Below are 24,751 nucleotides of genomic sequence, written 5' to 3'. Positions count from 1 at the left end.
CCGATAAGCAGCAGTGCTCGACTATCGGGGACCCTGCCCCGGCACGCGAGGTGTCCCCACACCCGCTGTCACCTCTGGGTGATGGGAACAGGGGCAGCATCACCCACGGGCCCCCCAGCCTGGCCAGACCCTGGCAGGAGATGGCACAGGGTCAGGCCCGAGCACCAGCCTGTCCCTGGGGCGAGGGGATGTCAGGACTCGGGGGCTGCAAGGGACCGTCCCCTCCTGTCTTTGGCCCCCGCTGTGACCCAGAGGTGTCCTGGGGGGTCTGTAGCGCTCCCCAAACTGTGGCACAGGAACCCCAGCACCTAGAGCAGGGACACAGGCAAAGCGTCCCCTCGCCAGCCCCAGGTGAGCCCCACGGGACTGTCCCCACCCGGGTCAGCCCCTGTGCCTGCTCAGCACCCACAGCGCGAGGGGCACCCTGCTGCACCCATGGGGCCGAGGGGGCCTGAGCAGCCCCCAGACCAGCACCATGGAGCGGGTGCAGGGACCCCTGGGTGCCGCATCCCTCCCGCCAGCTGTGCTGCTGCAGGGCAGCATGTCTGGCTGCAGATAAGGAGCCGCTGGGGGCTGCCATGCTGTCCCCACCCGGCCTATCTGCAGGGCCACCCTGCTGCAGGGCGTGTGGGACGGGGCTCTTTGTCCTGCCCAGCCCGGGGGGGGGACGACATGGAGGGGCCCGAGGGCATGAGGGAACCGCCTTTGCCCTGGGGAGGGCAGCGCAGCAAAGCCCCCCATGTGAACCCCGTTGTTGGCTGTCGCTGCCCCCGCTCGCAGGCTGACCCCGAGGACAGGTACCCCCAGAGCCGCCCTGCTGTCCCCCAGTGCGGGGAAGGGTGTGCGGGGCTGGGACGGGGATTCCAGGCCCACGGGGTGCCATGGGAGCTGCCTGGCCCCCCCGGGGTGCGGGGGGCTCTGGCAGCAGGGCAAGGGCAGAGGGCTGCTCAGGGCCGGCAGCAGAGCAGGGGGACACGGTGACATGGCGGTACCACGAGCTGCTGGGACAGATAAAGCCTTCAGCCCACATCAGCTCTGCTCCAAACCCTGGGGTGCCACTGATTGGGGTGCCCCCGCAGCGATCAGCTCCTGGGTTAACAAGGGTGATGCAGCTGGAGCTCACCAGCCACCCTCAGCAGCTCCTCGCTCCATACGTGGGTGGGAGCGGGACGGGGCTTTACCCTGGCGAGGGCTGGCCGGAAACTGTCCTGGGGCTGGGACAAGGAGCCCACAGGGACACCGTGACCACGGGGAGGCCACAGGCTCCCAGGAGCTTTGCAGGAACTCACTTCCACGCACCCTTTGTTCCCCCATCCCAGCGGGAACACCTGACCGTCCTGGGGCAGCAGCTCTGGGGTCGAGCACTGGCTCTGGTGCTGCCTGGGGGGGGGGGCGATGGGCACGGGAGGGACAAGACAGAGCCAGGCAGGTGGTGACAAGGCTTTATTATCGTACAGCAGTGACGGTCGCAGGGACGCAGGCATGCACACGCACATGCAGATAGGGCGCCTCGCCCGGCACGCCTGCCAGCAAGCGCCAGATCTGTGCCGACGGCCCCGTGGCACAAGCACAAGCAGGGGCTGATAACACCGGTCCTCCGCACCCCGGCAGCAGGGAGGGGGACGGGGTGCTGCCGGTCCTGCAGCACCCATCCACCCCGCAGCACCCATCCACCCCACAGCGGGTCACCCCCAGCAAAGGGACTGGCCAGTACGGGGACACTGCGGGGAGGGCGGAGGGGATTGGGGTCCCTGCCCCCACCCTACTGCAATCGAGCTGTGGGTGAAGGAGCCAGCGCAGGGACCCTCAGCACCCTGGTGCACAGGTCACCACCCCACCTCACAGCAGCGCCAGGCTGACTTCACACGTGGGTTTGGGTGCTGCAGCCACACTGAGCACAGGCGACGAGACAGGCCGGGAAGGGGCGCAGGGCAGCGCAGGGCCCCGGTGGCACTGTGGGGAGGGTGGGACACACACAGGGGACAACTTCTTTCACATTGTCACTCAGGGCAGCAAAGCCACTGGCCGCAAGAGGCACGGGGGGGTGAGGCAGGGGCTTCTGCACTGCCTCCGGGGCATCCCCCAGCCAGCACGGCTGCTTGCCAGCCTCATGGCCACGGCATGGGGGCACCGGTCCCCGGCCAGCTGTACAGCCCACGGTGCCGGAGGAGCCCATCTGCACCGCAGCGCCCTGGCCCGTCCCCCGCGTTCCTCTGACCCGTGGCTTTGTCAGGGGGGAGATGTACCACGGCCCTGGGGACAGCAGCTGCGGCCGGTTCTCCTCCCTCTCAGAGCATGGGGGGTTTGGCACAAGGCTATTTTTTGGCATTCCTGGTGGAGGGACCTCACCAAGCCTGAGCTGGGCTCCCTCCGCTAATACTCCATCAGCCCCCGGAGCTCTCCCCCCTCCCGATCCTGGGAGGAAACTTCCCCAAGGGAAGGCACCACAGGAGGGAGCGGGCACCAACTGCAGCACCCACTGGCAGTGCCCGATTGTCACCCTCCCAGTGGGGTGACTGCGACCTCCGGGAAGCCCAGCCTAGGTAGGACTGCTAGCACTGGGGGGGGGCTCTGCAGGCAAGACACTCACGACGGGGAAAACCAGCCACAAAAACAGTTTGTGGGCAGAGGCAGGGGTCGGGCAGTGCCCAGGGGGGTCGCTGCAGGAGGGCAGGGAGCCCAGGGGAGGTGGGTCGTGGCTGTTCTCTTCCTACAGCTCCACACTCCGCGTTCCACCGAGCCTCTGCTCCGAGCTCTGGGCGGCCGCCCGAGGACAGAGAACAGCGAGGCACCGGGATCGCAACACCAGACAAGCTGCCAGATACAACTGGGGATCGGATCCAAACCCCGGCCTGATATAATATACAGCGAGTTACAAAATAAATCCCCTCCCACCCTTTGTAATAAAAAGAGCAGCTGATTGGACATGCATCTTTCTGGCCCTACAAAATAAGGCACCAGAGCTTAAAAATGAAACTCCAATTGTCTTTGATATAAAAGGAATTCCCATGTGTTGAAGGCAGTTGATGTCTGAGTGCATAACAGGGAGTGATCTTCACTAGCTTTGGGTTGGCCAGCCTCATGCCTGGGCCCCGGTGGCTTTCTGGATCAGGGGAATCTGCAGGAGGGGAAGAGAGAAGCTGTTAGGGCTGGAGGAGGGGAGGGCAGGGAGCTGCCTGGGGAAGGAGAGGCTCTCTAGGAGTCTGGAAGTTTTCAGGCAAGTCCTCGTGCCCTAAGAGCCACAGGAGCTGCTGGTGTCTGGCTCACCTTTGTGAGATCCACGCCAGTGATGGCACGCACGGAGGCAGGGATCTCGGCCAGCAGACGGTTCACCTCGGACGTTGTGCTGCTGCTCTCTCCGCTGAGAATAACGATCTCGTCCACTTTGGAGAGGGGAGCAGCCACTTTGGCAGCAATCTGGGGAGGCAGGGAAGGAGGCCGGGATGAGCAGAGTGCCAAGGAGCTGCTCACCAGCCTGCTGGCACAGCTTGTGGGGCCTCTCTGTGCCCCCAAGAGACCTGGCCCAGCCTGGGAACTCCCCACCACTTGCACAGAGTGGGGAAAAGCTGCTCCCTCCTCACCTCAGGCAGCGCATCCAGCACTAGAGCCAGCTGGGCAGCTTCTCCATACTGCTGGAGCGCTTCAGCCTTCAGCTTCATCCTCTCAGCCTCCGCCATCCCGATGGCCTCAATCACAAAGGCCTCTGCTTCCCCGAGCTTGCGGATCTTTTCTGCCTCCGCCTGAGCGATGAGGACTTGCTTCACCCTGGAAAGGGAAACGCAGCCCTCCAGCAACCCAGATCCCCACAGCGTACCCAGCGCTGCTTCCTTCCCTCTGTCAGCCACCTGCCTGTCCTGCAGAGAGCCCACAAGCTGGGGTCTCTGTGCAGCACCTCCACCTCGTTCCCGCCTCACTCCAGCCCAGCTCAGGGCTGGTCCCTCTCTGACCGGCTCATGGGCTCACTCACTTCTCGCCCTCGGCGATCTGCTGTATACGGTAGGCTTCAGCCTCAGCCGGCCGCTTCACGGTGGCTATCAGCTCCTTCTCCATCCGGATGATCTCCTTCTCTTCGACATCGATCTGCTTCTTGCGCTGTACCACCTCAATTTCAATTTCCTCCTGACGGATCTTCTGCTGCTCCCGGGCGCTCTGGAGCTCGTAGGCCAGCTGGGCCTCCGCAGTCTGCACACGGGAGAGATAAGATGGGTCTTGGTCATGATCTCCTGTGTGCAGACATAAGAACCCTTGGCAGCCCCTGAAACCAGACACGGCTCCTGCTCTGGACCAAACCTCCACCCAGAGGTGACGTCCCCATGCTCAGAGCTGCACTTGCTGTTCTCCCCTGTGCGCTCTTCCCACAGTACTCGAGCCCAATCAGCTCTGGGTTCAGCTTAGATGACCCTCCCCATCCTTCCACCTCCTCCTAGTCCCACCTAACTGTTGCAAACACGAATCTGCTGCAAGGAGCTCACACTGTGACGTAGAAACCTGGGTTGTCCATCTCCAGCTCTCCTAACACACGCAGGAGAAGGAAGCTGGCAAGTCTCAGAGCTACCAATACCATGAGGAACCAGCCAGGGAACAGCGGTGGGCTGTGGGATACCTCTCACCTTAATGTTGACCTCCTCACTGAAGGCAGCTTTCTGCAATTCAAAAGCTCGTCTGGAATCTGCTATTTTGGTATCTGCCATGAACTTGACATCCAGCATTTCTTTCTTGCACTCTGCCTCCTGCAGAGAGGAAACAGAGCCGAGCTCCAGGGTGTGCAGCTGGAGCAAAACAGGCTGCTCTGGGGAAGCTCAGCACGTCTCCGGACTCACCCGAATGCCAGCATCTCGCTCGGCTTCTGCCACGCCGATGTCTGCATCCCTTCGAACAGCTGCAGTCTGAGTTTTTCCCAGAGAGCTCAGGTAATCCACTTTATCGTAGACATCCTGGAGAGGGGAAGATAAGTCACAACCACTTCAAACGAGCGACTCCATCTTGCTCCCTCCCCGTTGAAGCTCAGAGCAACCACTTGTGCAGTTAGGCCAGGGTCAGAACGAGCCACATCAGCCTGCTGCCAAACAGAAACAGGCGTGACAGGGAGAGGAGGACTCTCCCGACATCTTCCCTCCAACTCCCTGGAGGCTCAGTTATCAGCGAGCTCTCTCCACGAGCCATGTTTACAGAGGCAGCTAACCAGGCGCTCTTCACCCAGCTGCCTGGATACAGGACATCCTGCGGCGGCTGTCGTGGAAACTCCCGGAGGGCTGGGGCAGGCTGTCAGCCAGAGCCTTTCAGCCAGCTGCAGCAGAGGAGCCAGCGCCAGGCTCTGCTGTGCTGCTCCTATAGCGCTGCTGGGTGCCCTGTAGCACAGCACCCTGCGTCTGGGCATACCTTGATGGTGAAGCTCAGGATCTCGATACCCATGCGACCCACGTCAGGAGCTGCCACCTCCCGCACCAGCTTGGCAAACTGATCCCTGTCCTGGTAGATCTGCTCCACTGTCAGGGTACCTGCGGAGGGAAGGAAGGTGAAGCACTTTATTTGGAACAGGTAACTCACAAGGGTGTGGGTCTAAGCTCGGCAACATGCTCGTTGCCCCTAATCTCTTCAGGTCTGGGCACAAGGGCGTAATCCTCTGCCCAGACCCCACAGTGCAGACCGACATCTCAGTCTCACAAGCACAACTGCATCACACACCTGTAACCCACGGGGACTCAGACATCTCTTGCTGCAGGCACTGAAAACTCACTTATCACAACACCCAGCAGCACAGCAGGAGCTGCTGTAGGGGAGGAACAATCTAAGATGCCACTTCTGCACTCAGCAGGAGAAGCACCCATTGTGGCTGCTGCGGTGCAGCAGTACTGCTGGGACCAGCAGAGAAGGGAGAAAGCTACTCAAGGTGCCTTCAAGAGCATGAGACCCTCCGCACCTAGGATGGAGCGCAGATGCCCCTCCAGCGTCTGAAGGACCACGTTCTTCACATCCTGCACGTTCTTGCCCAAGAACTGCTCGCAGGCCACAGCCAGGAGCTCCTTCTCGGTCATTATCTTCACCTAGAGACAGGAGACAAAACCAAAGGGACTGAAGGTGCCTGTCCAAAGAGGGACAGGCACCCAACAGCAGCAGCAGCAGCAGAAGCAGCAGAACCACCACCAGGCTGCCAGGCCCCCGTGCTACCAATGCTCCAAGGGACCTTGCTGAGCTGTCACCACGCTGAGCCGGGCCACCAGACCAGCCAGCGAGCCCCTGCTCACTGCCGCTGGGGAGAGACCTGCTGCGGGCACATGCAGCAGCGTCAGCGCCGGGGCAGACCCCTCTCCAAACCCTGACTGCAGCTCAGCATGGAGGGGTGCTCCCTGCAGCCATCTATCCCGCAGCAGCACCCACCGGGTGATGTGGGGACAGAGCCTGGCCCTACAAGTCCCACCTGATGAAAACTCTACCAAAGAGCCCTGAGCTACCAGTTCGGCCACTGCACCAATACCAGACCTAGTAGGAGAGGGCTTTCTATTACTACCCCTGGCCAAAAGCCATGCTGTTACCTTTCTCTTCCTCCTCCTTCACTAGAATTAATTTTTCTGACACGGGAAAGGCAGAGAACAAGGAAGAGTCTGACATGCCCAAGGAGCAGCTTGGGAACAGGGGCTCCATTCGGCGTTCCCTGCAAGGAGAGATGAGACGAGATGGCCATAGCACTCTGGTTTGTCCTGCTCGTGGCTGGGAGCTCCCAGCCACCCTTTGCGGTGACCCCGATGTGCTGTGGCCAGGACCTGCTTGTCTCACTCCATACAGTCAGTCTGGTAACGATCCCCAGAGGTGGGACACAGTTGCCCCAGCCCTGCTTTCACCTCCCACAGTCAGAGTCAGATGGAAAAGCATCCCCAGGTCCAGACAGACAAGTTTTAAGATGGTCCTGCTGCTCATGGGGCTGCTTTTTAAAGGCAAAGTGAGTTAAAAATCCCTACAGAGTATGTTAGGCAGTGGAGATGTGTCCTCATGGAGCTCTACAAGACCCAGCTATGAGCAGCTACAGCCCACTAAGGTGACAGTTCCTGGTGGCCAGGTCCAGTCTGAGGGCTCAGGCAAAGCCTGGACACAGGGATGTGTCTGTGTCTGGCCGCACCAGAGAAGGAAGTGGGGCCATACCAGTCACACAGCTCTGCTGGGACCTCTGGGCGCTGAGCGGGTCCCACAGCACCCTCTCATGGAGACATCTGGGCTGGGCAGTGCCTCCTGTCCCACCAGATGCTGGTGGCACCCTGTGTCCTGCCCCAAAGGTCCTGGCTGGACCTGCTGCTACCTGCAATACCAGCGTGGTCCTGGGTCAGAGACCTCAGAAGCTTCAGGCACTGCACAGCGGCCCTACAAGGGTCCCCACTGCATTCTTGATGGGTTCACAGCCTACAGACCTCATCCTGACACCTACAAGACCGTTTTTCAGGGTCGAACTGCTGGCAAAAGCAACACAACTATTTCTTGAGAAAGCCTGATCTGATATTCTGCAAGTCCAAAATGATCCTAGAGCCGAACAGCAGCACCCAGCCCTGGCACTGCCAGAGCGGGACAACTAGGACCAGCCACCACCTTCTAAGGGGACCGAAGGCAGACTGTGTTACACGCAGTGAGCTGACCAAGACTCAGCTGCCACAACCCTACTGCTAGTAACACAAAAAACACCAACCTGGGCTAAGCCTATTTCCTACCTTTGCTTCTCAGGCTGGGTCTCCCAGTCAAAATGCCAAACTGAATTTTGGGCAAGTGTGGCAATCATTTTCTGCTTTCTTTGGGCTCCTTACGGGCCCAGGGCCAGGCCACCATGGCTTCTTGTTCCTGCACCCCAGGCGAGCAGCGTGCACTTCTACACAAGGCGGGAGTTGGGAACGCGGGCCCTGCACAAGGTTCATCTTGAAGCAAACTTCGCCTGCTGCTCAGATAGGAGGTTTTTGCAAATACCAAACCCAATTAGACTCAGCAGCAACGTTTATGGGGTGCATCTGCCAGCAATTCCACCTCTCTAAACAATCCCCATCCTTCTGGAGCTACGGAGAGGACAGTCAGAGCACGGAGCGGGACGGTCGTTAAGAGTCCCTGCGGTACTTAACAGGAGCAAGGAACGATTCAGCCTCTGTGAATAAAGCCAGCCAGCAGCCTGCCCGTGCCAGTAAAACTCAAACAGCCTGAACGAGCCTGGCTATGTGCTGAATATGGATGTCAACAAAGCAAAGGTTGCACAAAACAAAATAGAGTAGAGCAATTTGCGCTCAGCTTGTTTCCAGTATTTCAGACAGGGCACTGCAACACTCGGTGCTTCTTCAAATGTCATTCACATCAGAGGGAGAGTTTAGCTGGCAGGAAATCAGAGAGCCTCTATAAAACAATCCCATCGGGAGGATCGATACTGCTGCACCCAGCTCCAGCCAGCTGCAATCACAGCAAGGGGTGAGCAGAGACAATCCAATTAGCTAGAGGCTCAGAAAAATGGTACGGAAGGATACAAAGCCCAGCGTGGCCTAAGGCAGCAGCATCCCAGCACACCCCAAGCACCCAGCCAACACAGGAAGAAGCTACTGGCAAGTACTCATTACATCTCTCTTCAAAAAAAGAAGAGCATCCTTATGCACATTAAGCACTTCTATTATTACGGCAAACATTTTAAAAGCTGCTTCTCTAGTAATAATTTGTTTGCTTTTTTCCTTTTTTGCACAAGCCCTTTAAAGAAAAACGTTTGCCTCAAAAGTACTTCTGCAAAATTAAGGTAACCTCTGCCATGCACGTCCCCAACTGCCTTGAGCCTGCTTTCTGCTTGGTAATTCCTTGCATCTGACAACCTTAAACCTTTAAAATAAATGGACAGTGGATAAAAATGAACAGTGAGAAGAGAGAATAGCACGAATGAGATGAATTGGGAGCTGCATTTTAAAATCAGGGTGCCTGGTGATCCAGCCTTCTGCTAGCACGTGCCACCCAGCCTAGACCTTTTTGCAGGCAATGGAAGGATGTCCCAAAACTAGGCCAAAAAGGGAACGCTGGCTTCACAGAAATACCTTTTCCAAACACAGAAGGAAAAACCTACGGGTTTATGAAATGTGTGCGAGGGGAGACATGGGTCCATGCATTTTGCCAACCACGCAAAGCCCACTGTGGTTGTGTGATACATTAGCAGCTAAATAGATATAAAGAACTGAAAAACTGAAAACAAGATGCTGGTTCACACCAATTAGAGCCAGGATGAGCCCAAGAAGCTGGCTCCTCTGCTGGTGCTCTTGCACGTAGCCACGTTCCCCAACAGCGACAAGGCAACGTATTATCTGCTGTTGAGTCACGGTTGTGCCCAGCCCTTCTGCCATGTGTGACAATCCAGAAACAGCTCCTGGCTGAATTCATATCCTCAGTTACACACAGACACAGCACGCAGCTCTTCTGCAACGTCAGTTCAGAGCAAACCAACGAACCCAGGGAGGAATCCGCTGCTCTGGAAAGCACTGGGTGAAATCCGTCAAGCGTTTGGTCTTAAAAAGGCTGCAGCAGCCACAGTGCTCTTCCCTGGGGGGGGAGTCTTTTAACGCACGTGGGATTTTGGTCACATCACTGCATCACTCAGCAGCTCCCCTCCCCACTGCAGGGAATGTGGCAGTCGCCTCTCCTGTAACAATAGATCTGGATATGCCTTGGGACACATGGTGACCACAGCCTTGTGTGCACTGGAACAACTATCTTGGTTTTATACACCCAGAACGAGCTGTCAGGAGCAATTTTCAATCAAAGCATGCAGCTGCCTATTCGGGAGGTCAAATTCTGTCGAAAGCTAACAACATTTTCCTCCCAGCATCCTCCCCAAGGCAGGACCTGGTCACAAGGACAACCTCTCTATCAGGGCAGCAGACCTCGGAGTCTAAGAAATGCAGGTGTTTCAGTGCGCTATCACAAGCGGCAAGAGCTGGGTTTCACGTATGAAAAAGGCTTGAGAAAAATCAAAATTCGATTAAACCCAGAAATTTTACACACAAATTTTAGTGCCTGGAGGGACTAAATTCTTTCTTTAAGCTTTAACTCACTGTGAAGAATTACAAGATCCACGTGCTAATAACAATAGTAATAACACAAAGTAACATAACGCTTGATATCATCTCAGGAGCAAATGGTTCAGTCCTGCAGGGTCACACACAGCTCCAAGGGCACCGCAGTACAGCAGCGTTTCACAAACAGACCACGTCACCCCCACACACACCTCATTTGCCACGTGGACAAATGAGACACCAGAAAAAGAGACATGATTCTGGGGAGAGGAGGAAAGGTCACAACCCCCTTCACAACATGGGACATGCTGTAGTGTGTTTGAACCAACAAGGACAGTGTGGTTTTGTACAAGAATTTGTTTCAGAGGAGTTGGCTTCTGTTCCTGGACAACAGTAACCTCTTAAGGGGGGAAAACCAGACGTAAGTTAGAGACATGCATTCCTGAAATGATGTTTTGGAGTTACTGTACCTGTGCCACACCTGTGACAGTTAAAGCTACCCCCTCCGCCGTCTCTACGTCCTCACACCTGGGCTGTAACGTCATTATCTCTAGGGAAATCCTGCCAAAAAACGTAAAATATTTGCACGTTTCCAGGTAACACACACTCAGCTCTTCCCGTTGCATCTCCTGCCCCGGGCTACCTGCCGCACTCATCACAGGTAATGTAAGACAGGCGCAGAATGCAGCCAAGGGACTACATCTGTCACTGGAGACAGACAAGTCACTTTGGCCAAGAACTAGGTTTTTCAGATAACGCTTAAGGGCAATTTATCAGCAGAGAAAGGCTGGGAGCCAGACTGGAAATGATACCGTGACCCTTTCCCTTCTGCCAGGCTAGCGAGGTGGCCAGAAGCTAGCGGCTTTGGGACCCAAAGGGCCCTCCATCAGAGGCTCACTGTGCCATGCTGCCCAAGGCTGGGGCAGTGCGTGCTCTTGCTGGCTGGTGTCACTGGTTTAAAAGCACAGCATGGACCCGGGATGCTCCCACCCGCCCTGCACTGCCATCCCCGCAGGAGTCCTGGTGCTTGGCAGAACCTGGTGCTGACGCTGCAAGAAGCAGCCCTGCCTTTGCCCTCACTGGGTGAGCACTAACACAGATCTAGCTCCTGATCTGCTTCACCTCTCCTATTTTTCCTGTGTCCCGTGACCCAAAAGCAGATAGAAATGAGTCTCCAGCTCTTTAGGGCCATGCCTGTATAGTATCAGCCAAGGAACAGATCCTGCAGCTCCAGAGCTGTCTCAGACACCCAAGGCAGGCTCGAGGTACCTCAGCCAGACCCGGCAATCTGCAGGTCATCATTTGGTAAAACAAGAGACATGCTTGGCCGTGGCAGGTTCTGCTTCAGGAAGCAAAGCCTGGCTCTCATGTCAGCCATAAGAAGCTGGGAAGGCGTTGCGAGTCAGGACAGGGAGCCACAGGGCAGAGAGCTCGTGTCGGTGAACATTAGGTCAAACATCTGAACCACGAAGGGGCTGCGCTGGGCTGCTGCATGCACGCCGAGTCGCTCCAGGATTGGCTGGAAGTGCTGAAATGTATCTCTGCAAGTTCATGCCTGCCTTGGCCACTGTCCTAATTAAACTGGCATGCAAACCGGGAGCTGATAAACCAGATCCCACTGTCCAGGAAGCACACAGGCATTTTTTGCCATATGCGTTCACAGCTTTAATCAGCTGGTGCAGGATTTTAGCCTTCTGAAGGCCTAACCTAATCTTTGAATTTAATTTCAATACCATGCTGCTTCTTAGCTGGCAAGTCACAGGGATGTCTGGTAATTACTGTTACACTGGTTCGGAACTGCTCAAGCGCAAACATCACTCCTGTATGCTGCAACTCATCCGAGGTCTCTGTGCTGTACTTTCAAACGTGACAACATCCAAAATGGGCACTGTCTCCATGTGGAGGAAGAAGGGCTGAGTGGAAACCCATATCCAAAACTGCAGAGCCAGGTACAGTTGCAGTTTCCCCACACACGTACAGGTTTCCCTTTGAAACAGCACAAAACCTGCCTTCCCACCTCCCCAAATCCTGCACAGAACCCAATCTGGCCTGGCTGCGGCTCCACGCAAAAGCAGATGCCCTTCTGCTCTCCACCAAGCACGCAATGGAAACAGTGCTGTCGAGGAAAGGGTTACAGCTGGAGCAAATGTCTGCAGCGTTATCAGAAGGAGCCAGTACAGCAACGCTGAATTTGGAATTTGCCAAGTATGCATCTGTCTGCATTACCTATAAACTGTGGAGTGCGCCCCAGGGCAAGTGCCAGAGAAGGGGAAGGAGAGGAGGGTATTGAGATTTCAACTGTCCCATTAGAAAACCATTAGTTTTTATGTTATCCTGCTGCTGCTGCTGCTGCTGCTGCTCAAAACAGAGGGACAAACAGTTAGACACAATGTTAGGAAGCTGGTGGATTATTACCTGTGCAACCCCTGTTACGTACAGTGGGACCCCCTCCGACGTCTCAATATTCTCACAGCGACAGAGGATGGTCATAACCTCCAAAGACAGTCTGAGCAGCGAGGAATAAGGGTAGGACAGCAAATATACAAAGCGGTTATCAGAGAGTAAGACACTCATTGCAAAGGACAGACGAGACTTTCAGGTTTTGGCTTTTCCCTGTTCAGTTTGCCTTTCTCCCACCACTTGCTTCCAGGGCTCGGGAAGGCTGGGACTGAGCAGCTTCCCTCGTCACAGCAGGGAGCATCCACCTGCTCCTTTTAACGAGGCTAAACAGAGCGGAGGCTCGTCTCCACCCTGCGTCCCCTAACTCACCGCAGATGAAACTGAACCGTGTATCCCACCTGGACTGCCATCCTGGATTCAGGTGGAATTCTCTGTTGGAGAAATCTTCCCACACAGAAAATTCATTTTTTTGTTGTAATTTAGATGCTTCTATGCCAACATTTAAGAGGGGTCAGAAAAAATGAAAATGCCAGGGACCTGGCTACCCACCCCTGGCTCAGGCATTGATGAGAGAAGGTGCTTCCAAGTGCTGTCCTGAGAAGCTGAATAATACCATTTGGTTCCCCCAGAGGCACATAAGACTGAGCTGCCTCTCCCTCTGCTTTTATTTCTGACCCTTAAACAGGGACAGGATTTTTTTTTTTTCTTCTTTTTTTCCCAGTCCTCAAGGTTGCAGCAGGATAAGAGCCCAGCACTCTGCCAGCTCTAACTGTTCCTTTTGTTCCCAGGTTAGTGCTACCTGGCGGGATGCCGCCGACAGCGACACAATCGCTGCTGTCTCTCTTGCTTTCAGCACTGGCAGTTCCAGAAAAGATGTCCTAATTTCAGAGGAGGAAATCTGCCTCACTCTTCATGTTAATGCAGCAGGCTCCATCTGTGGCACGGCTTATGGTATTTGGGAAAGGCTCTGTTCTCAAAAGGAGAATTAAGCCCCATATCCCATGGCATGAACTGGGGGTATAGACTTTAAAGAAAAAGATCTGTTTGGGTGATGGCATTGCTGTCAAGAGCTCTGTTTGCTAAATAATGCACAGACCTCTATCATATGACAGCTCGTTCCTGGCAAGCAGTTCTTGGCCCTGGACTCGGCCTTTGCTTAACTTACTAAGTCACCCTCTCGAATACATCTGTTATCTCCTGCACATGGCACATCAAGGTCCTGCGCTCTTCTCTCTCACACAACAAGAGGAGGAGCAGAAACCATTTGTTCAAATCAACAGTTCTCCCAGTGAGATGCCTCACAGAAATTTGGGAATGAAGCTTGTCTGGATCAAACACAGTTCTTAAACACTGAACCCACAAGCTGGATCTTTCCTTCTCCTCCCATCTCATACGAGCATCACTGGAGAGCCCAGGCTAAAGCAGCAGCTGTTAGCTGAGACCTCTTCATGCAGCTGGAGCACTATGGTAGGCTCTCGTAGCAATCCCGAGTACCAGCCACCTGGGAGACGACCCGAGAGCTGTTGTGAGGCAGTTGCCAGCAGCAGCCGGGACCCCTTCGAACAAGGCAAGCTGCCTGAGCCCCAGGTGAACAGCAGCTACGGCAGCACATGATCTGCAGAGCGGGGGCTGCAACATGCTCACTTCATCTGCTGGTGGCAACACATGAACAGGGAAAAGAGGTGGCAAGATCAGGCAGTAAGGGTTAACTACAACCTCTGGCTGGTACTTAGCACAAAACGCCAAAAGTCACGTCTTGATCCTTTTCCTCTGTTATTTTTTTACACAGATGGAGGAAACCTGCTTTGGTGAGCGCAAGGCAGGTGTTAGGAGAGAGTAACATTCCCACAGATCCTGAAGACGAAGAGCTATATTAGCAGGACAGCAGCACTATCACAGCATGTTAGTTCAGCGACCAGCAGAGTAAGGAACAGCAAGCAAAATCCATGATTAAGAAAAGGGAGAGAAATAAAATCCCATGGTTTTAAATAGGAACACAGTCTGCTCCCAAGGTGACAGCAGTCAGCACGTCTTTAGAAAAAGAGACTTGATGAGCAAGAGGTGGCACTGGCCCATTGCATGCCACAAACGTCTTTGTTACTGGATGAGGGTTTGGGCCACACTGGGCAAAAATCAGCTCCTCTTGTGAACTCATGGATGAGCCAGCCTGGCACCCCACTGCCCAGCACCTCTGCGAGAGCCTCATAGCTGCTGCTGCGGAGCACTGCGAAGGCAGCAGAGGAGAACAGGGCTCTTGCCTTGCCCTGCACAGTAAGAAACACTGATGTGCCAGGCTACGGCCCTCTCAGCTTGGTGGGGTTTAGGTAACTAAAAAAACAACCAAAAATGGAAAAAAAAAACCCCAAAACCCCAAACAATCTGACTGCCTCAGGTTTGAGAAATGCAGAGAGAGGCCATTGTAAAAGTGCTTCAGCTGAAAGCGTGGGATTTCTTTTCTGTCTTTTCAATGTGATACACAGGTGTCCCCATGCAACTAGTCAGCACAGAACTCCCCTACTCTGTGTCTACCCCAGGACCTAGAAGTCATCTGGGTTTTATTTTGCTGCCAGGTAAGCCTCAAATGACAGGGTTATCTCCTGCAGGGCCCCGAGCAACCTCAGCCCCCACCACTGAAAGCAGAGGACAGCCAGCAGCTGTGCAGTTGTGAGCGACCCTCCATTTCTCATGCCTCAAGGCATGACACAGGGCACGTGTTGCTCCTTCCATCTACTTACAGCGCTGCGTGCAAGGCAGCCTTCCTTCGAAGGACCAGGAGCTGGCCACAGCCAAAGGTAGCGGGCTGGGCTGATGCTCATCCATGATTTCACATGCAGTGCCGAGTCCCGTCTTCCTAAAGATACTGCTGACAGCCCCACTGGGATGGCTTTGCCTAACTCCTGCTCCAAAACCACAAATAACAGGGGTCTCCTTACCTTTGGGTGTCAGTAATGCACCACCAAGCCCAGGCCCAGCCTCCGTACACATACTGCTTTACGTCAGAGCCGCAACAGCCACCTGCAGCACAGCAGAAAGTAGAGAGATGTAGGGATTACACACACACACACGTTTTTCTCAGCCAAGGGAAAAAACTGCACCCAGACGGAGTCACGAGCAGAACAACTTCATAACAAGCTTGCCCAGCCTCTGGGTGCTGAGCAAAGGGCATCCTGGGGGGTCATCGCTTCCCAGCCCCTCGGAGCAGAGGAAGCACCTTGGCTCAGCTGCATTACAGCAACCAGGGCTACCAAGCCAAGTTCTGCAACATGATCCAAAAGAATGCAAACATGCTTGAAGTGTCTGATAAATAACAAACACAGAAAACTCTTTCCAAGATCCACAGCAGCCCTGAAACACCCTTCAGTCAGCCATAATGCAGCCGCCCGCTGGGGAACCCAACATTCTCCTTACCTCCATGGGCTTCACGTGGCAATTTTCCAAAGGCAACCTTTTTTTTTAATTTTCTTATAAAATCAGAAAATAGTATTTGTAGTAATTCAGTATGATGAACAGTAACACACAGAAAGTGACTGTATTTCAAACCAGGATTTTATTTAATTTTGTTAAGCACTTTTAGCAACCAGAATTGTTGTAAGTACACACTTCAGTATCTTTAACTGTGATGCACCAGCTGTGTCATGGAAAGCTATGTAAGAAATCCATCTCCTTTCCCACACCCATACTGCAAGCCACCCTTAAACCCACCAAAAACCTAGCTGGTCAGCGTTGGAGGAGGGGAGAACCCTTGAGCTCCCCAAAAACATCTCCTAGTTCTGGCTCATGCAAGTACTATGGCTCCTGAGGCTTTGAAGGTCCATCTCAGAGCTGGCTGCACCCAGAGTTCGGGCAGCCTCTAGAACTCCTCTGACACATTTAAGATTTGACCCCAGCGAAGCCAGAAGACGCTGTCTGGATTTTCACATCTTTGACTGAAGGAATAATGTTCCTGCTGCCCTCCAAGGGAGCACCCTGCCAGTGACCAGCTCGAGGTTTCATGCCTGGCAAGGGAGGAGCTCTGCAGCTCCCCAGCTCGGACCAGGGCTGCGAGCTGCCGTCTCTCAGGAGGATCAAGCCAGCAGTCCCTCCCTAGCCTGCTATCCGTTGTCACCCTTATTGCGGCAGCGCCCGAGGGCCTCGGCAAGGCAAGCGCTGTACCAACAGTTTCAGTCCTGCAGGCAAGACAGAGCCAGAGCAGAGGAAGAGCAAGCACGCAGGGAAAAGAGCGTGGCTGCTACGCTGGGGGAGCTTCGCATTGTGGGAGGGAAAAGGGACAACTATGAAGCCGGCAGAAAGCAGCCACAGAAGACAGCCCTTTCGAGAGAGATAACGACTAAGTGTGTTGCGATAGGTTAAAATGAAGAAGCAAAGGCAGCACGCGTCCAGGCCGGTGTGCCAACAGGGCCCTCTGGGCCACAGGAGGGGACTCCCTCCTCCCCATCCTCCTCCTTCGCCGATCCTCAAGTGTTTGGCTGTCTTCTGCTGTCAGTGAAAGATACCACTTGCTCCACCGGCTTCCATGCAATGGTTGATAAACCAGCAGATTGTCCCCATCTGCAACTCTTCACTCTCCAATTTCAGTAGGAAGTAAACACAAATGGGAGATGGATTTAGACACTTTTTCAGGTCTCTTGTGCTCCACAGCTTAGAGGAATATTCTCCCGTCACCTCCGAGACAGCCTCTGGACAGCTTCTTCCTGTAGCTGGAAGACTCTTTCAGCCAGGCAAGGAGTTACAGAAGCTGATGATATAATATCTTGCAGCACATTAACTGCAAGGCCTTTTAACATTTCTTGGAGGACGTGAGCCCAGTTAGCTCAGCCTTTTAGCCAGGCCCTTGTTCTCCAAGAACAGGAAGGGAGGTGTTCCTGGCAGTCGGGAAAAGCAGCTCCACATGGAAAGGTATTTTATTTCACAGGGTCTATGCGGTCTTTAACTTCTCTACCAAACCTCTAGTATTCACTTCATAATAACATACTGAGAAAACTCTGCACCCTAAACCCACCATTATTGCAAGACTGTGCCTCTCCACACAGATGTTTCTTTTCTTCTGCAGGCAATGCAAGAAAATACTTTATTTAATATCACACCCATGCTTGCTTCCCAGCACCGTACAACATTGCTGCACAGCACAGTTTACTAAGCTAGATTATACGTCAAAAAGTGTTCAAAGCGTAAGAAAAAAACCAGGGAAAACTAATACATTAAACAGGAGCGGGATGCCAGCTGGTTGCTTTCATGCGAGCCGGACGTCTGAGCGCAGCAGAGCTCCGTCCTGGTAACGCAAGTCAGATGAGCTGAACGCTCATTTTCCATTGCAGTCCTGCAGCCTCTTTCCCAAGTCTCAGAGAGCAAGTGAAAAAGGAACCAACAAAGCGAAATCTTTGCAAGTCTAAAGAATAAACCCTCTTGCACAATGAGATTTGGCAGAGAAATTGCCTTTTCCAGCTATAATACGCCCACTGTTCTAGCAGCCCGAGTCTCACAGCCGTTTGGCCATCGCTTCCACAAACATCCACCGTGCCTCTTCCGGGGCAGTGTGCGGCGGCCAGGCGCACTACAAATGGAGGATTCATCGCCGGGAAGCTGCCATCCAGCTTGGCCTCTTCCCAAACGAAGGGGTCCCATGTTCAAGCAAGAATTCCCAGAGCCAGGAGAAAGCACTTTGTCTGGTTTTCAGTGTTTTTTGGGGATTTTTTTTTTTTCCATATGAAATTAGATTAATCGCTTGGGAGTTTGTAGATAAATGGAGCTCTCAGCAGATGCAGGAAGCTGCTGCTCTGATGGATGGCATGCAAGAAAGAACAGGAGCCCCAACAGTTACAGGGACACAGGGCTCAAAATATCAAAACTGGGACAATTTGAGGTTGTGAACAAGCTCTGTGTTGTTTGCTCTCCCAAGGTAATTTGAGGCAACAAGCCTGCATTCTGGCAGGAAGCAGCGAGCGGTCAGAAATCAGATTGCGGTAAACAGGCTGATATGATAACTCGATAACTATGTTCCTTCCCAGAGACTGTTGCAGGCTGAACACAATACCAGAGCAGACACCACTGCCTTCACCTGCACAGAGAGATGCCATCTTCACACCTCGGTTCAGGGCAATCTGGTGCTGGAGTCTCCTCCTCCAGGGGGATCCACCACCCAAGCTGGGAATAAACAGCTCGGTCCAGTCGGATAGAAGCTGGGTTTGTTAGAGAAACAGCCCTGTGCTGGGAAATGGCATGGGGTGCTAACAAGTGAGCGCAGAAAGACAAGGAAAAAATTGGTAATTGAAAATAGTTACTGACAAAAGAACACAATAGAGAGAGGAGAGGAGAGAAGGTGGCAAAGGCATACATAAAGAAAATCACGTAATAAAGCACGGTCTAGACTAAAATCAGTGTCTGGTTCTTAGGCCCTGTTGCGCATATAAATTAGACTTCGTCCACATGCAGAAATGGCAGAAGGTTAACAAAAATTAATTTAAAGTGATGCAGGGTTACGAGTTGAATCCATAAAATCCTTTGATGGTCACTACAGCAGATGAAAGCAGATGATGCTGGCTAGCTTGTTCTGGATGTAATCTATATCGAAATGACTTGTTTTAAGCTATGAGCATGAACGTTACAGAGTGAGTTTAAAAACACACGTTTAGTTTAACTCATCTTGTAAACAGAAAGCCAGAGAAGACAAACCACAATGAAGTTACACAACAAAACTACAGAGATACTACCCCAGAATTCCTCTTGGAAAGCAAAAGGAAAGCCCGGAGGCTACTCTGTCCACCTCTTCTTCCTGCTATGCTTTCTGAAGAGTAATTTGCAAATCTTGGAGATTTAACAGGCACCTGACAAGGGAAATTTTGAGCCCCACCACCTGCAAAAAGCTGAAGAACTACCTCCTGAGAAGGAAACACCACAGAGGAGCTGCATAAATTGCCTTTTGTGCAAGTGGTGAATAGCTGTATTGAGCAGCGGCAATCTCATGCTACAGACGCTGCACTCTGGACAGCAACCACCAAGCATCATGAGCAGCATGAAAACGACTGTGGGGAAAGATTTTTGGCTAGCCAAAATGAAGAACCTAACTCTGTGAGAGCACTCGGTGCCATTAGAAGTTTTCTGTGTGGCTTGCCTGGTGCGAGGGGTAGAACATCTCAGTCTCAACCCTGGAGAACAGTTCTGAACTCCAGCTCCAAAGGCACGAACGTGGACAAGGGCAAAACCTCACATGAAGCTGCCTGCTCTTTCCCACAAACTCGTATTGCTCTTGAGGCCAAAGAATGGGATCACAACTAGCCAGCTCATGTAGGTCTGCAGCTGGAAGTGGAGGGTTGACCCCGATGCCATCAGCCCCACCACGAGCGTTAGGTCTCAGCTGGCTCTTGCTGCTCATCATGGCTTTTCTGCAGGATGACCTGGACCATCTCCTCCCATGCCATTTTCAGGCAATCAACTGTTCCTGTTTAAGTGTAGCTCTCTGCATTTCTCCTTATTGAACTGCATCGTATTTCTTTCAGACCATTTGGTCAATCTGTCAAGTTCGTTTTGATTCTAATCTGGCTCTTCAAAGCTCTCGAATCCATTCCCAGCTCAGTACCGCCAGCAAATTCAATAAGCACATTCTCAATTCCATTATCCAAGCCAAAACAAGGAACTGACTTGATAAATCCTTTCAGCTGAACAGTGAGCCACTGTCAAGTTCCCTGGCAATGGTTTTCCAGGCAGTTTCATATTAATTTTATAGCATCTGAGAAACCAGTTCCTCCTTGCACTGTGGACTGTAGGCCTCTTGCAGAAAGGGCTTGCAGAGCCTCAAGAAGCCTTTATTTCAGGCTTTCAAAACTTAGAGAAGTACCATAAAAACAGCACAGTCACACAGGCTCAGAATTATAACCAGTTCCTCTTGCAGGAATGAGAAGGATGGAGTAACAGGATGTGAAAGCTTAGAGCAGCTCCAGAAAGGTTAACTACCTCTGGCTGCTGGGGTGCAGCAGGAAATGTTTACACAAAACTGGAATTAACTGCTAGTTCTTCTTTTCCTTTAACGGAGATCGAGGAGCCCCAAAGGGCACTGCACTGAAGTAAAGTTTGAGAAACTGGGTTGGACCGTATTTCTCAAGCTGACTTCTGAGAAATCATAAGAGTATAACAAGCCTTAGTAGAGGCAAGGTGTACAATATCTGCTGCTTCTCCTCATCCCCTGGAGCGCTAACTCACTTGAAAGGGAAGTCAGAGTAGCTGGGCACGGCTGATACTCAGCAAATAACTGTAATTGTTTTCTTGTAGGCATTTATGAGCAATGTATTTGTTTCAGTATTCTCCTAGGAAATAAAGCGAGGTTGACTGAGCTGCAACTCCCCCTTTTTTTTTTTTCTTCCTTTTCACACCCTAAACTTTTGCTGAAACAGCAGTTTGTTCTGACCCAGAAACATGGTGGGCTGCGCCAACCTTCCCCTGTCACGTCTCTCCAGGTGCTCACCTTGAAGCTGCTGGACCATTGCTGCGTGGTGCCACCCTGCAGCCCTCAGCAGCCAGGAGGAAAACACCCCAGCTGCAGAGATTCGGGCAACTTATGGTCACTGTAAGATGAATGTGGCTATTATAAATTGTATCTCCTTATTATAAGACTCTGCAGAAATATTATAGTGTTGTATTTCACATTAAGCAGATCGATCCTTAGCCACGAAAGCTGCATTCAACCAGACTGTAACCCAAAACTGGCATTGCACACCCGAGACAACCTATTTAGCTGGTGGGAACATTTGGATATCAGGATGAACAGGTACTTTGTGTATTTCCCTGAAAACTCGACTGGCTCCAGCTGCGCTTGGAGAGAACTCAGTGCTGGGCCAGGTGTCTGCCAAAGCCTTCTTGGAGCTTGCACCACACCTCCCCAGGAGGCTCCCAGCACCGCTACCCTCCAGCAAAGTTAGACCCACATTCCAGGGAGACCATCATCACCTCTGTAGAGCTTTGCGGAGCGTTCTTACAAAGCCTGGGCTCCACATTTCACAGGTGGATTGGCTAACAGTGCAATTTCTTAGAAGGAGATCGGTGTTGCTCAACAGGGGAAGGACGCGAGTGCCAGTGGGAATGCTGACCTGTGCCTGGGAAGCAGCTTCCCAAATAAGGCTACGAAGCTCCTGCACACACAGACTTTCCCAAGGCACAGCCGGCTGCTCCTTGAGCAGTGGAGGAACTCAAGTGTCTCAGAGGAAAGAGAAAAGAAAGAACACCACTCCTCAGAAAAAAACCCACATGCCAGGGGAAGCACGTGACTAAACTTCCTCCAAGGGACACGGGCTAAATTTACAATAAAGAAAACTTTCCTATCAGCTTCATGATTTGGAGGTGCCTTCCCACAAAGTGAAGTCTTTTAAATAATAATTGTATGACAATTCAAGACTGCAAGCCAAAAGCCTGCTTTTAATATTATTTGCTGTTGGTTTATTCTTCCCTTCTTCCTCTCTCCCCAAATCCACCCTAATATCACTCAAACAAATGCTAGCCCCCAAGGTCCTCTCTGCTTTTCCCTGGAGACACACGGCTCAAGTTCCTGGAACTACAACTGCTTGTACTTACACGCCTCCCACTAATGCCCTGGCATTCGCTCTGCACATAACTGTGGAGGAACTGCAGGGCTTTGGGGCTCTGCAGAGCTCCCACAACCTCTCAGGCTGCCCCCAAAGCTCACAGCCAGTGCTCTCAGGACACAGCAAGCGTTTACACACCACGATGGGCAGCAGCAGAGTAAAACCACATCTGGTGGCAGCACCGAACCCACTTCCGACTCGCAGAGCCTGGCATGATTTACGCTCCCTTCCCAGGACATGACTGTACATCGAGGAGTGTCCTCGGCTTGCTGCTCCCAGTTGTGGGAAAGCGTAATGCTTGGAACTGCAAGCAGATGCCACAAATTTCTGCTGGCTCATCCTGCAAGCTATGTTTTGTAAACTTCAGGGCTGACCAGAAGCAAATCAAGCTTTTAAGACTGAAGGGCATCCCAGCACACCTGGAGCATGGCTTCCCGAGTCCTCCCACCAGATGTGGCATTTCACCAAGCTGATTTTGATAGGGGTCTCTTTGGAGGGAAGCGCACCATCAGCTCCAGATCCCAGCTGGGAACTGCAGAGACGTGCAGAAGACCAGGAAAACTGTAAGAAATACTGCTGCTCCAGGCGGCTGGTGGGTGCGGTCTGTAACTCCTTAGAAGCAGCTGCCACAGAGGGCATATTTGTTTCCAGAACTGCAGCCTGCTTCTGGCATCTCCTCAGTAATTCCCGTAACAGGGCTGTTATCTAAGAGAGATGAACTGATAACAGACCAGCCACAGCAAGTGCCACAGCCCGCTGGAGGCTTTGGCTCCAAAAACATAACAGCGTAGCTCCACATGCATGGCAGAGCTGTGATTGTGGCATATGCTTGATGTTCACACGTGTTTTCTCCTGGGTGAGTTTAGGTTTGAGCATCACAGCACCTGCCACAAAACTAGTCCAGCATTGACGGAAAGGATGTAACATGATTGAGGACACATGAAGTGACCAACATCTGGATCTAACCTGGTTATTACCTCACATTTGGCCCCAGCCTGTCCCACAAGAGCGCAGTATCCAGCCCTTACAGCAAGCCGTTACATCACCTAATGGTAATTAAGTTCTGTCCGCACGCCGCCTGGCCTATGCCAAAGTGCACTCTGGAGCTTCGGCGGAGTATTGAAGCAGCTACAGGTTGAATCAGACACAAGGGACTTCACTGCTGGTTTATTTAACCCTAACCTAGCAACCAGCTCACCTGCTGATAACATTACACATATCTGATGGGAATCAACAGCGTCCAGTGTCAGCACCACCGGGAGGGCAGGTAACGTGCTAGTAACGAAGCAGCAGTAGGATACGATGGATGAGAAGGGCGCCCCAGGGATAGGCTGTGGTGCTCTGCCCCGAGCTGCCCTCTCCGCCCCAGCGGGATGCTCATAGCGGGCTCCCCTTCCCCGGCAAAGCCAACCTGTCCCCCAGGAACAGGGCGGCTTCTTGGTAATCCAAGCTGAGGGCTGTTGGCAGCAGCCCAGGGCCTGGCAGCCTTGCCAGTGGCACTGCCTGACATCATCCCCGAGCAGCAGCAGCATCACCGGGGTGTGCCGCTGGCACCACCACCTCACCCACCACACTCTGCGCTGCAGGGACCCCACCCCGGAGCCCCAGGGTCAACGCAGGAGGAAGCTCCCCACCACCCCAGGGCACCCACTCAGCAGGGACACCCCCGGCACCCCAGTGCCCACCCACAGCAGGACACCCCCCGAACAATGCCGCAAGGTCCCCTCACGACAGGGACCCCCCAGTGCCCGCTCAAAGAAGCATCTCCCCCCACAACATCCCAGTGCTCCTTCAGGGGATTGTCCCCCCAAATCACAGCGCACCCCGTAGCAGCCACCCAAACACCCCCGCCAGATCCCACACTCCCACTCCCAGGCAGGGCCTCCCATTCCCCACCATCTCCCAGCCCATCCCCCCCAAGCAGGGTCCCCCCACCGAGCCCCTCCGTGACAGGGACACCCCCTCAGAGCCCCACCCAGCCCCCCCCATCACAGGGTCCCCCCTCAGTGCCCCAAAGCCCCCTCTGAGGCCCGAGACCCCCACCCCCAACACCAGATCCCCCTCACAGCCAGGACCCCCAATTCCCACCGAGGCCCCTCCTAGCAGACCCCAGTACAGAGACACCCGCCCCCCCATTCCCACAGACCCCTCTTCCCCCCGCCCTACCTGACACCACCAGCGCCTCGTTGGGCCCCACCGTGTGGCAGTTGCCCATGGTGCCCGCGGCGCCGCCCGCCACACGCCCGCCGCTGCCCCGCCGCCCGCTCCCACAACCCCCTGCGCCGCCCCGCCCCCGCGCGCCGCGCGTCGCTGACGCGACCCGCGGGCGCAGCCATGTTGGGAAGGTCGGTGCTCCCCTCCCTCCCCCCCCCCGCGCCACTCCCTGGGGGCGGGGGCTGAGCGTCCCTCGCCGCCGCCATGTTGGGTGCCGCGTGTCTGCGCGCGCGGTAACATGGGGCACGCGCGTGCGCTGTGGAGGGCGTGCGTGGGCGTGCAAGGGGAGGTGGGCGTGCAAGGCAGAGTGTGTGCACTGTAGCGTCTGCACGGCGGGGGCTGCGCGCGCTCGGCGCGGGTGTGCAGGTGCAAGGTGGGCGTGTGCACTGCAGCGTGCGGGGCACATGCGCGTGCAAGGCAGGGTCTGTTGCACTGCAAAGTGTGCATGTCTTTGCAAGACAGGGTGGCAGCTTTGCTGCAAGTACAAGGCGGGGTGCGCTGCATTGCCGCCCGTGTGTGTGTGTGTGTGTGCGCGCAAGGGACGGTGCAGTGCACTGTAGA

The 24,751-nt window shown here is 54.0% G+C and overlaps 1 protein-coding gene across 5 annotated transcripts; it reads right to left on the bottom strand.

Moving 5' to 3' along the window:
* Positions 1–1,428: 1,428 nt before the first annotated feature.
* FLOT2 (flotillin 2) lies at positions 1,429–24,255 on the bottom strand. 5 transcript variants are annotated; one of them, XM_054847336.1, is made up of 12 exons: positions 24,143–24,220; positions 15,341–15,422; positions 12,445–12,513; positions 10,478–10,568; positions 5,921–6,044; positions 5,380–5,498; positions 4,821–4,934; positions 4,611–4,730; positions 3,968–4,182; positions 3,582–3,765; positions 3,268–3,417; positions 1,429–3,118 (listed from the first exon to the last, which is right to left on the bottom strand). In XM_054847336.1, the coding sequence occupies exons 1-12, from the start codon at positions 24,189–24,191 to the stop codon at positions 3,080–3,082; spliced, it is 1,356 nt and encodes a 451-aa protein (XP_054703311.1). In that variant the 5' UTR covers positions 24,192–24,220; the 3' UTR covers positions 1,429–3,079. The 5 variants fall into 5 exon arrangements, with proteins under 5 accessions (XP_054703311.1, XP_054703308.1, XP_054703307.1 ...); XM_054847333.1 differs by lacking the exon at positions 10,478–10,568 and having other exon boundaries at positions 12,423–12,513; positions 24,143–24,255; XM_054847332.1 differs by lacking the exon at positions 12,445–12,513 and having other exon boundaries at positions 24,143–24,255.
* Between the last annotated feature and the right edge of the window lie 496 nt (positions 24,256–24,751).

This window comes from Grus americana, chromosome 19 (assembly GCF_028858705.1).
Source record: "Grus americana isolate bGruAme1 chromosome 19, bGruAme1.mat, whole genome shotgun sequence".
Lineage (NCBI taxonomy): Eukaryota > Metazoa > Chordata > Aves > Gruiformes > Gruidae > Grus > Grus americana.
This window is presented reverse-complemented; position numbering and strand designations above follow the sequence as displayed.

Excerpts from the sequence above, each read along its gene's own strand:
- FLOT2 (XM_054847336.1), bottom strand. The coding sequence starts at position 24,191 with ATGGGCAACTGCCACACGGTGGGGCCCAACGAGGCGCTGGTGGTGTCA. Across the intron at positions 4,731-4,820 it reads AGCGAGATGCTGGCATTCGG|GAGGCAGAGTGCAAGAAAGA; the intron begins GTGAGTCCGGAG and ends TCCTCTCTGCAG. Across the intron at positions 3,766-3,967 it reads CAGATCGCCGAGGGCGAGAA|GGTGAAGCAAGTCCTCATCG; the intron begins GTGAGTGAGCCC and ends TTCCCTTTCCAG.